Source organism: Rhinopithecus bieti, unplaced genomic scaffold (assembly GCF_001698545.2).
Source record: "Rhinopithecus bieti isolate Rb0 unplaced genomic scaffold, ASM169854v2 scaffold_42772, whole genome shotgun sequence".
Taxonomy (NCBI): domain Eukaryota; kingdom Metazoa; phylum Chordata; class Mammalia; order Primates; family Cercopithecidae; genus Rhinopithecus; species Rhinopithecus bieti.
In genome coordinates, this window is record NW_016818842.1 from 1,587,883 (window position 1) to 1,600,073 (window position 12,191).

General features: G+C 60.5%; 1 protein-coding gene across 6 annotated transcripts in view; it reads right to left on the reverse strand.

Moving 5' to 3' along the window:
• Window positions 1-1,488: 1,488 nt before the first annotated feature.
• Window positions 1,489-12,191, reverse strand: part of DTX2 (deltex E3 ubiquitin ligase 2) — a 45,326-nt gene continuing 34,623 nt past the window's right edge. For 5 of the 6 annotated variants that reach the window (XM_017857627.1, XM_017857626.1, XM_017857630.1 and 2 more), the window contains 6 exons: window positions 10,743-10,883; window positions 7,172-7,251; window positions 5,035-5,193; window positions 3,897-4,058; window positions 3,039-3,128; window positions 1,489-2,104 (listed from right to left, as the gene is read on the reverse strand). In XM_017857627.1, the coding sequence (XP_017713116.1) occupies window positions 1,877-2,104; window positions 3,039-3,128; window positions 3,897-4,058; window positions 5,035-5,193; window positions 7,172-7,251; window positions 10,743-10,883 (860 nt within the window). In that variant the 3' untranslated portion in view covers window positions 1,489-1,876. The remainder of the gene's footprint in view (window positions 2,105-3,038; window positions 3,129-3,896; window positions 4,059-5,034; window positions 5,194-7,171; window positions 7,252-10,742; window positions 10,884-12,191) is intronic. The other variant, XM_017857632.1, reaches the window with a different exon arrangement.

Sequence of the window (12,191 nt, forward strand, 5' to 3'; positions counted from 1 at the left end):
TTTTTTTTGAGATGGAGTCTCGCTCTGTCGCCCAGGCTGGAGTGCAGTGGCCGGATCTCAGCTCACTGCAAGCTCCGCCTCCCGGGTTTATGCCATTCTCCTGCCTCAGCCTCCCGAGTAGCTGGGACTACAGGCGACCGCCACCTCGCCCGGCTAGTTTTTTGTATTTTTTAGTAGAGACGGGGTTTCACCACCATGTTAGCCAGGATGGTCTCGATCTCCTGACCTCGTGATCCGCCCGTCTCGGCCTCCCAAAGTGCTGGGATTACAGGCTTGAGCCACTGCGCCCGGCCGTAAAATAGATTTTTTAACAGAGAAAGGGGCTCGCCAAGGCCAAAGCGCCTCTGCGTCCCACAGCCAGGAACGAGGTGGCCCTGCCGTCCCTCTGGTCCCAGGCCCAAACTACTCCTCCCGGACAGGCAGCACGATCTTGACTGGGGATATCTGATCCAAATTCCAAGAGGGTCAACAATTAGAACTTTGACAATGGTGTCAGATCAACCCTGGCCTGGATTCCACCTACCTAGCCAAGCATTCAATCTCTGTCTTTTTATTATTGTTATTTTACAGATGGGATCTTGCTCTGTTGCCCTGGCTGCAGTGCAGAGGTGCAATCATAGCTCACTGCAGCCTTGAACTCCTGGGCTCAAGCAATCCTCCCACCTCAGCCTTCCGACAGCTGGGACTACAGGCAGGTGCCAGCATGCCCGGCTTATTTATTTTTTTGAGACGGAGTCTCGCTCTGTGGCTCAGGCTGGAGTGCAGTGGCATGATCTTGGCTCACTGCAACCTCCACCTGCTGGGTTCAAGCGATTCTCCTGCCTCAGCCTCCTGAGTAGCTGGGATTACAGGCGCCCGCCACCACACCTAATTTTTGTATTTTTAGTAGAGACGGTGTTGCCCAGGCTGGTCCCAAATTCCTGACCTCAGGTGATCCACCTGTCTCGGCCTCTCAAACTGCGAGGATTAGAAGCATGAGCCACCACACCTGGCCTAACTTTTTTTCAGAGATGAGGTCTTGCAATTTTGCTCAGGCTGGTCTCAAACTTCTGGACTAAAGTGAGCCTCCTGTCTTGACCTCCTGAGCAGCTGGGATAACAGGCATGCGTCACCATCCCTGGTTCAAGTCGTTGCACCTTTGAACCTGTGTCCACATCAGTAAAACAGACAGCAGCTCCAATCCTAAGTGAATGGCATTTTGTGAACCACAACCCCAGGGCCACAAAGGTGACAGCTGGTGCTCTGGGGTGACAGCCCCTGGCACAGCAGGGTGATCAGTGTGGGGCATGTGGAGGCAGCACAGTCCAGTACCATGGGCTTCTCCACACCTCGCTGTGGCCTGTTCTTCAGTAATCCAATGGGAGCTGATGAGCCCATGGGACTTCCTCCTGCTGATGCAGGAAGTGTGTGGGGGCACGCGTGCACACACACACACACACACGTGCACACACATGTACTCATGCACACACCCAGGACAGGACCTGCTGACTTTGGCTATAGAGCATTTATTGCAAACAAAATTGAGGTAAAAGAAGCTGACCCAGAACCCACGCCCGTCCAGGCTGGGGAAGTCTCTACTTGCCCCACGCCAGGCCCCGAGCACCGCAGGCCCGAAGCAGCCCCCAGAGGACAGACGGGCCCTGCGCACTGAGGTAGCTGCATCTTAAGCCCCCATGAGTACAACTGCCCAGGGCTGCCCAATTCCTGGAGGGGAGGAAGGAGAGGCAGGCAGGGGGAGCCCCGGCTTCAGGTGGGGCACACCTCACGCCCCCAACAAACCTCCCAGCCTCTCGGGCTGGGCACTTCCTGCCTCGCCACTCAGCCAGCCATGGGGCAGCGGGGTGGCCACCAGAGGCGGATGTGCTGGGGCACAAGGTCACTGCTGCTCCAGACAGTCCTCGGTCACCCCCTGGGCGGCCAGCTCAGCCAGCACGTTCTGCAGGTAGTTGGGGTCAGGGTAACCATGGCCCGTAACGTTGCGGTCCATCTCTGTCTTGTGGTGGATCTCGTTCCACACCACAGTGTCCGTCTCACCCGTGGTGCTGGACGTGCCCACTGTAAAGATGAGCCGCCTCTTCCAGGCCACCTTCAGGAGCTCTAGGACCTGCCCGGGAAGGAGGAGGGGGAAGAGGAAGGAGGGAACGGGGAGTGAGAGGGGCTCAGTGAGCAGGCACAGGCTGGCACCATGTTCTTCCCATCCCAGCCCCTCCCGGGTGACCTCATCCACTCCCTGGCACTCACCCCATCTGCAGGGACCCCAAAACTGCCCACTGGACAGTACGTTAGGATCCCACATAAGCCTGGGCTCCAGCCCACCCTGCCTCGGTGCCGGGCACTGCCATCGTTTGGTCCTGATGCCCAGGCACCATGCTCAAGTCCTCCCTGCTTCCAGAGCCGGTGCTGGACAAGCGCCTGCCCATCCACCCTCCCTGGTGGAATCCAGGCCTCCCTGCCCTCTCCCTGCCCTCTCCTCACCTCCAGCTCCGCCACCTCGAGCCCATTCTCATGGCCAGAGGAACTTTTCCAAAGCTCTATCAGCAGCTCCACCTCCGTGGCTTCCCTGGGCGCTCAGAACCAGCTCTACCCCTGGGGCTGGCCTGGGGGGTGGCCCTGCCTTCACGCCCTCACCACGGGCTCCCACCCTCCTCGCCAGCTGTCCTGCCTGCCTGGAAGGCTCATCCCCAGCCTTCTCTGCAGTCGCAAAGTCCCTATTCAGGTCTCAGGACAGACACGACTGCTCCAGCCTTCCTTGGTCACCTGGTCTAACACAGCCCCCAGTCCCTCCTCTGACTCTCAGGAGCTCCTGACCCTACCCAGCAGGGTGCTGGAAGGCGATGGCCTCTCCTCCTCCCTCGAGGCTCTGTGAGGTCCAGGCTGCCCTCCCTGTACCTACAGCAGGTCCCCAGAAAGGAGCAGCAGACACCCAGCCCGGCCTCGACCTCTGTCCTCCACTGCAGTAGTAGAGCCCAGTGTGGCGTCTGGCCTCCTGCTGCGTGGTCAGGGCCCTGTTCACCCCCGGGGCGCGTAGTGGCACTTACCTTGCGGCCCTGGGCATTGTCTGGAAGGTAGCACTGGCGGGGAAACCCTCTGGCAGTGAATGGCTTTCCGGGATTGGGGTGCTCAGGGCCCTGCAGGAGGAACAGACACCAGGATAGGGTGCTCCAAGAGCCCGCACAGGGACAGGCCCCCGCACTGCTCCAGCCTCTCCCCAGTTCCGAGATGCCAACTCCGAATGTTTCTAATTTCCCTCTGAGCTGTGGAGAAGTGGAGGGAAACCAGGGGAAAGGCTCACGGTTCAACAAGACAAGAAGACCACTGCATCCACCACAGGTGGACCTTGACTGGTACCCGGTGCCCACTGCCCGCTGCCCCGTTATCTTCCCACCCTGCCCTAGACCCTGCCATCCACCTCTGCCCAAGACGGGAGACTAAAAGGGCCAGGGCCCGTCCAGTTCTCCTCAGGGATGCTGGGGCCTCGTACCTGGGCTCCTGACACCCACACACCTGGCCCCGCCACTCCCAACCTAAGGTTCCTCGATGCACACCCTGCTGTGGCCCTGCTTCTCCAGCCCCTCCACAGGGTTCCTCCCACTGAACTGCCTGCCCTTCTTCCCAGAACAAGTCTAGCTAAGATGGCTCCTCCTCCAGGAAGGCTTCCCTGGTTCGGGAAAGAGTGGAGGGCCAGTTCTCTGCTGCCACAGCCCTAAGAGCTTGCCCTAAGCCCCGGCACTGCCTCCCCATTCCTGGCCCTCCATGGCCCTGGCCTTAGGGGACCTGGGGGCCTGAGCTTGGCCACATGGGCATCCTCAGCGTTGATCCAGGGGCACACTGCTGGGACATGGGCGGGGTGGGAAGAGGAGTGGCTGGGAGTGGGGGACTCCAGGAAGGCCCCTCACCTGGATGCCATGGGGAATGTTGTAAACTATGAGGATGGTCCCGCAGTCCTCGTGGCCGGGGAGCGACATCTGGAACCGTAATACCTCCATCTTTCCCTGGGGCTGGGTCCCCGTCTTCTCTCCATAGATGGTTTTGCAGGAGGGACACTGCAGACTTCCATCCTGAGAGAGGCAGACGCGACCCACTGAGCTGGCTGTCTGAGAGCACCCAAGACCGTCACCTCCACTGTCAGATGGTAAAGGGCCCCGGGAACAGGCCGGCCGCCATCCCAGGGAGTTGCTGGCAGCCTCCCGCCCGGAAACTGGCTTCCAACAGCTTCCCTGGAAAGCTTTGTTTTGCACCAGCAACTCATTATGCCGTTTTCGTTAAAGGAGCATGCTATCAGGAGACAGGTGGTGAGTGGGAAAACTCGGATCCTGAGCAGAAGTCTCCATGGGTGAAGCGCATTTGAAGTCCGACAGACAGCCTTGCAGCGCCTGATCTGCAGAGCTGGGCCCTGGCTGCCCAGGACGGCAGACACTAGGGAAGGCCAAGCCAGGCTCTGACGCGCCACATTACTTGGTTCTCTAAGCCTCCAAACTCTGCCCATCCTGCCTGAAGGCCGCTGCAGGGACAGCAGCTGGGGGTCGGCTTAGGCGTGGCTCTTCATGTGTAGGCTGCCATGGGACCCAGGGTCAGCCCTGCCTCGAGGCCTGGCTCCCACCTCCCAGCGGGGCGACCCTGGGCATGGCCCCTGCTCTGAGCCTTTCCCTCATGAGCACTGTGCTGACCGCACAGGGACGCTGTAAGGAAGAAGGGAGACAGCGTGTGCAGCGCTTACAAGTGGCCGAGGGGGAGGCGGTGCCCTGAGGCTTGGAGAAGCCCAGAATCTCCTCAGGCCTGGTTGGAGGGGTGGAGGGAACCAGCCCCATTGGTCCCCCTTTCTAAAGCATGGGGCAGGCCTAGGAGAGTAGGGCATGACTGGGAGAGCTGGCCAGGCCTTTAGAAAGGTCTTCAAGCTGGCCCCACGCCCGGCACCATCTTTTGCAGAGACCCGTCCCCACAGCCACCCCCAGATCCCTCCCGCCTCTGCAGGTGTGGACAGCTCAGGACTGTGGGGGCAGGCCACCCGCCTCCACCCCGGGCCAGTGGGGGCACCTTGTTGCCATTGCAGTACATGGCCAGCAGGCACAGCAGGTGGAAGGCGTGACTGCACTTGGTGAGGCGGCCCACAGCCAGGGGCCCGATGGCCTTGCTGTCAGTCACATCACTGTAGCCAGATGCTGCGGACAGCTTCTCCATGCAGATGATACAGTCCTGGAGGAGACCAAACACAGGTCATGCTTACCAACAGTGGGCTGGGCTAACGAGGGCCAGTCTTGGAAAAAGAGGCTTTCATGTGCTGAAATGCTGGAAGTGTGGTCAAAGTCAATTCCAAGACCAGGCGCAATGGCTCAGGCCTGTAATCCCAGCACTCTGGGAGGCCGATCACCTGAGGTCAGGAATGTGAGGCCAGCCTGGCCAACATGGGAAAACTCCATGTCTACTAAGAATACAAAAATTAGCCAGGTGTGTTGGTGGGCGCCTATAATCCTAGCTACTCAGGAGGCTGAGGCAAGAAAATTGCTTGAACTCAGGAGGCAGAGGTTGCAGAGCTGAGACTGCCACTGCACTCCAGCCTGGGCGACAGAGTGAGACTCCATCTCAGGAAAAAAAAAAAAAATCGTCCATTCCACAGGCTGGAAACACAGGTGAGTCACCGGGACCTGTGCCCTTAAAGAGCTTAACAGCAGCACAGGCCCGACATGACAGCGGGAGCCACCAAATGGGGAGGATGGACAGGACAGGATCCTAGGGGAGGCCCTCGGAGTGGGGTCATACAAGGGAGACAGGAATTGCCAGATGGACAAGCACAGAGCGGGCACCTGGGGAGAGAGAGGAGGACGTTCTGAACGAGGAGCCGGCACATGGGCACTAAAGCTGGCAGGGGGGAGCAGGAGATGAGATAGGATCAGGGAGAGGCGGGCCCTCGGGGTTCTGGCTGCCACACTCGGGCTGGGGCTGTGTGTGAGTTGGGGATCCTGTTGGGGGTTCCAGGCAGGGAGTGCTCCCATGATCTGAGCTACGTGCTGCCTGTGCAGACGGCAGCTTGGAGAGGAGGAGCCTGGGGTGAAACGGCCCAGTCATACCAGATGGGCACCAGGGCGGAGACAGAGCCAAGCACTGGGCAGGAGGGAATGCGGCAAGGGCTTGCTGAAGGGGTGGGACGCATGAGGAGGACTTTGAGGCTCCTGTCCAAAGCTTTACTTACCAGATTTTTTTCATGGACTCAACTGACTGGAGAGACACACAAGTGAAGAGTCCCTGGGTACTAGGGCTCCTGGCCTTTCACCCGCCCCCCAGTATCTGAAGAGTCTCTGGGTACTGGTACTCCTGGCCACTCACCCGCCCCCCAGTATCTGAAGAGTGCCTGGGTACTGGTACTCCTGGCCACTCACCCTACCCCCAGTATCTGAAGAGTGCCTGGGTACTGGTACTCCTGGCCACTCACCCTACCCCCAGTATCTGAAGAGTGCCTGGGTACTGGTACTCCTGGCCACTCACCCTACCCCCAGTATCTGAAGAGTGCCTGGGTACTGGTACTCCTAGCCACTCACCCTACCCCCCCAACAGTATCTCCAGGGTTCCCCACTAAAATCGGGGAAAGGGGTGCCGCAGCCCCCAAAACGTGGCTCAGCAGAGGTTCAGGTTCTATGGAAGAGCAACAGGAGTCTGACTGGTCCTGTTCATTACAGGAGGCCAGGAGGACAGGGCTGCAGTGAGCTGTGATCACACCACTGCACTGAGCCTGGGCGACAGCGCATGCCCCTGTCTTTAAGAATAAAAAAATTATAGGAACCTTGACGAGCTCTCCCAACAGCTGGAGGGGCAGGACAGCCACCGGGACGAGGCCACCTCACTTCTACACCAGCATCCGCACAGCGGAGAGTGGGGCAGGCTGGCCCATCCCTTGTCTCCAGGATTCCTGCTCCCAGGACGGCCATCAGGCTATAGAGAGGCCAGGGCCGGGAGAGGAGGGACTTTGCTCAGGACCACAGCTCCTTAAGTGCAAAGCTCAGACCATAACGATATGGGTCTCAGGAGGCTGGGAGATGAAACCAAAGGGGCTGGAGCAAGGTCCTGGCACCCAGAGGCACCTGGGAAGCACCCTTCAAGCGAGAAGGGGCGGATGTCCTTTCCATCTGGAGTTGTTTGCAAACAGAAACAAAGGCAGCCCAGCTCCCAAGACACAAACCTCATCTGGGGGCACTTGCAGCTCTTCCGTGTAGTTTTTTATGACCTGCTCTGGCTGTGGCTCTGGCTTCGGGGTCCCTCCTAGAAGAGAGAAGTACATAAGCAGCATCCTGAGGAACACAGGCTGGAGAGGAGGCCAGAGGGCGATGAAGGCAAAGGAAAGGTCCAAGCTGCCAGGAGGAAATGCGAGAGGGTCCCAGACAGGGAGGCCAGTGTGCAGGACGGGAGAGCTCAGCACCAGGTACAGAGCCCCGAGCTCCGCCGGGCAAAGCCTTACCCAGTCCCACCGTCCAGGGACCTGGCTCAACCCCAGGAGCCCTGGAGGATGCAGAAGAGCAGAAATAGCAGCACAGTCTCCTGGGAGCCGCAACCCCACGCACATTCAGTGAGGAAACCGACACAGGCGCTTCTGAGGCTGCGCCAAAGAGTCAGACAGCAGCTTCGGCACAAACTACTCCAGGGGGCGTTGCGGCAGCACAATTTGATTCAACTTGCATTACCGTGGCATGGACATCGCGGGGAGAAGGGAGTCTGGGGCCCAGCATGTACAGGTAGCTGCACACACGCCGACTGCTACACCGATACTGTCCCGGGAAACACCTGCCACTGACTAGGAGGGTCTGTCACATGCGGATTAGCTCCTAAGTCCAGCCACTCTGGGGAGGGGCCGAGTCGTGGCAGGAGCCCACCCTGACAGCCTCACTCGCCGTCTGTGCACATGTGTGCGAAGCTGGAGGGAGAAGGGCTGCATCTCCATAAACACCAAACCCCGCATCCAGTAAAGTCCCTCCTTCAGACAGGAAGCTCCCCGAGCTGGTGAAGATCGGCGCGGCCCGGGGGGTTCTCTAGGTAGCGGGGGTAGCAGAACCACAGAGGCCAGCAGCCAAGCCTGTGCGGGGGTGAAAGAGGAACGGGGAGCCCAGTGCCGCCTGTGGAGGCGCTCCTGACAGGGGCTCCACACCAAGGTCATGGTGGGGCTGCTGGTGGTTCCAGACTCCAGGACCAGAAGGGGATCTGGTTTGAACCCAAGCTCATGGCCATGATCAGGGACTGCAGAGAATTCTAAGCCTGAGGGCTCACAGCTGCACCTGCCGAACTCCCCCTACATCAAAAAGGGCCAGGGAGGGGACAGTTTGGCAGGGAGCTGCCCTGGTGGGGTGGAGGCTGGAGTCAGCACGGTTTGCTTGATTCTGGTTCTCTTGCTGTAACCGAATCATGTCACCTCTGAGCCTCGGTTCCCTGATCTCAAAGACCACACCCACCAACGCCCGTCCACAAGCCCCACACCTCCACTCACACCCCCCACTCCTACAGACCCCACACCTACACACACACCCACACACCCCAATCCACACCCACACTCCCCACACATACACCCAACTCCACCCACAGCCCCCACACCTCCACATAACCCACACCTCCACACCCCACAACTTCACCCACACCCCCCAATCCCTGTCCACACACCCCACACCTCCACTCACATCCCCCACTCCCCACACACATACCCCACAACTCCACACATACCCCCACCCCTACATAACCCACACCTCCACACACCCCCCACACCCCACAACTCCACACATACCTCCCATACCCCCACATAACCCATACCTCTACACACCCCACACACACATACCCCACAACTCCACCCACACCCCACACACCTCCACACACCCCACACACCTCCACACACCCCTCCATACACCCCACACCTCCTCCACACACCCATCTCCACACACCCCACACACCACGACACAACCCACACCTCCACACACCCCACACACCTCCACACACCCCACACCTCCACACACCTCACACACCCCACACCTCAAACACCCCACATACCTCCCCACACCCCATCCCTCCACACACCCCACACCTCCACACACTTCTACACAGCCCACACCTCCACACACCTCCACACACCCCACACCTCCACACACTTCTACACAGCCCACACCTCCACACACCTCCACACACCCCACACCTCCACACACTTCTACACAGCCCACACCTCCACACACCTCCACACACCCCACACCTCCACACACTTCTACACAGCCCACACCTCCACACACCTCCACACACCCCACACCTCCACACACTTCTACACAGCCCACACCTCCATACACCTCCACACACCCCACACACCTCCACGGCCCCCCACACTTCCACACACCTCACACCTCCACACACCCCACACCTCAAACAACCCACATACCTCCACACACCCCACCCCTCCACACACCCATCCAGACTGCCCGAACCCACACTCCAGTCACTGTGGCGAGAACGCCAGACCAGAACGATGGTTCCCCAGCTCAGGGTGGCCCTCCGTGTGGCTGGAATGCCATACTCAAGCTGAGGGGGGCCTTTTCCTTTAGAAAAGTCTGCCAATTCCAGAGCCATCTCCGGGTGAGCCTGGGCCGCGCCTCGCCTCTTCCCAGCGCTGGTGAGGCCGGGCACAGCATCCCACGCCGCCCATCCACCCCAGCCCTTGCAGCTTTTCAGAAGGGAAGGGAGCTTTCCATTAGCCACGTGTCTCAAAAGGGGCCAGCCAGGTGACCCGCCAAGAGCCTGTCCTTCCCAGGTCAACCCAAGTGCCACAGAAGGTTGCCAGCCCGGCCTGCCAACGAGTCCGGCTCCTCCCCCAGGGCAGGGGAAGGGCAGGGCGTGCAGAGCCCTGGGCTGAGGGCAGGAGCTCAAGGCCCACCCTCCGAGCGCACCTCCTCGCCTGCGGGCTGGCGGCCAGACACCATCGGAAGCCACCCTTGCCGCGTGCCAGGCGCTTCGAGTACTTCCTAGTCCTTGCCCAGCCCCCCTGCTAAGCGGAGGCTCCAGGAGGACCTGCTGAGATGGCACAGCCACTGAGGGCCAGCAGGACCACGGCCACCCTCCCTGCCCACCACCACGCCCACTCGAGAGAGTCTGGACTGGCGCAGTCCACACTTCCACAGCCCTGGGGTGGAAGCAGGGCCAGCACCCGCTTGGGAAAGGTTCAGAACTTGATCATCACAGGCTGCGCCGAGCAGCTCTTGCTGTAACTCCCTGGACCTGCTGTGGTCCTAAAGCCCCTCCTTCCCTGGCCATGCAACGAGCAGGGCAGGGGTCACCAAGGGACCCCTCTCAAGCAGCCCATGTGGCAGCCACACAGGGCTGGGGGCCAGGGCAGCAGACCTGGGCAGCAGACCTGGGCCACTGTCTGGGGGCCTTTCCCGAGACACATGCTGGCCCTGGCAGAAGGGACGGTTGTCCCCGCATCCTGAGCCGGGCGCCGCCTATCACCCACAACTTGTTGCTTACAAAAATCACAAAGTCCTCAAGAACAAGCCCCCCTCATGCCAGCTGTGACTAGAGGAGAGGAGCCGAACTCTGGGTCTGCGGCGGAAAGTCAGCTTCCAGGGGCCGCCTCTGCTGCCGAGTGAGGGCAGGGAGAAGGGCCACTGAGCCCCTTCCCACAGGAGACTGGGCGCAGAGAGAAGGAAGAGCGTCTGTGCAGGACAGTCAGAGGCAGCGAGGCTGGAAGGAGGCTTAGCAAAGGCCAGAGAGCTTTTGGGAACAGGAACTACCTTTCACGGACATTTTCCTCAATCTCTTAACTGAGCTGTGACTTTTAGAGGCCAGACGGGAGGCGGGAGGGCTGGCGGGCTGGGGTGCGCGGCTAAGACACACGGGGAGTCCAATGGCTGACATCAGAACACTCGTCATGCCTGCACGGGTGTGAGATCAGACATGCAGAGAGGGAGAGACATTAGAAGATTCATTCGGCATGTGACGCCAACAAACTGCTCAGGCCAAGGACATGACACCATCAATGGCCACAGGGACCCACAGGTCTCCCTGGGGAATGCAGCCTCTAGGGGCTGCCAGGACTACCCAGGCCAGGAACCAGAGGGTGGGGCAGCCTGGCTCATGGAAGCCCTGGTCCCAGGGCCCACAGACAAGCCCATGCCCTCAGTGTGCAGGTGGGGACCGGACGGGGCCCGTGACTTTAGGAGAGCAGAGGGCGGAGGACACCACTCCAGAAAGCCGCCCAGGGCATGGGGTCTCCTGGGTAGGGCTGGCTCCAAGGGCTCAGCTTCCCCAGGAGGCCCTGGGCCTTCCTGGCTTGGGGTTACCAGGCCTCCAGCCTCCACCCGGCACTCGCTGTGTGTGCTACACGCCCCTCCTGGCTGATCTGGGTGCCACGGCCTTCAGCGACAGCACTGGGGTGGACGGGCAGGAACGTGGCCCCTGGGCCTGCTCCCACACTGCAGCGTCCTCATCCTGTGAGGGCTGGGCTGCAGCAAAGCCCCAGGCTGTGTCTATGATGCTCTCGGGCAAGGGTGGGCCTGCGGTCAGCAGCTATGCTGAGACGGACTGGCCACTCTCTCCAGAGCTCACCGCTGCCCAGTACCTGCAGGGAGCCCCACACTTGTCCTGGGGAGACTCTCCTCTGACACTACTTCCTTTGTGCTCCCTGATGACCTAGCACTTCCTGGGACACAGCGTGTCCTCCTGCTGGATGAACCTGTTCCTGCCACACCCTCGGGCTACCCCGCTCTCCATAGTGCCAGCTCCCCGGTCCTCCCTGTCATTCGTCAGTCAGGTCAAAAGCACCTCCTCTCCAGGGAAAGGGGAGGCCCGGAGCTTCTTAGCCATCCCTTAAGGTGGCTTCCAGGGTCTGCAGAACCCGGCTCAGAGGCTGGGCACAGCCAGGTGCCGGGGGAGTTGGTAGAGATCCCAGCCCTCCTGGACCCCACTCCCCATCCAGGAACAGACGGCGTGACTCAGGGGTGAGGGGCGGCCAGGCCAGCCACGGCGCCCCCATTAGAAGAACAAGGTTTCTCAACCCGGCACATGTGCCTGGCTGTGAGGACAGAAGCAGAGGCCAGCCACCAGCCTGGGCAGCACAGCCAAGGCGGGCAGGGTGAGTTGCAGTGGCCGCTCAGCAGGAGACACCAAAGCATGCATCAGAGGACGGAGGTTCGAGCCCAGGAGCGTAATGCCCCCAACGTCCCAAGCTTGTTCCTGGCTCA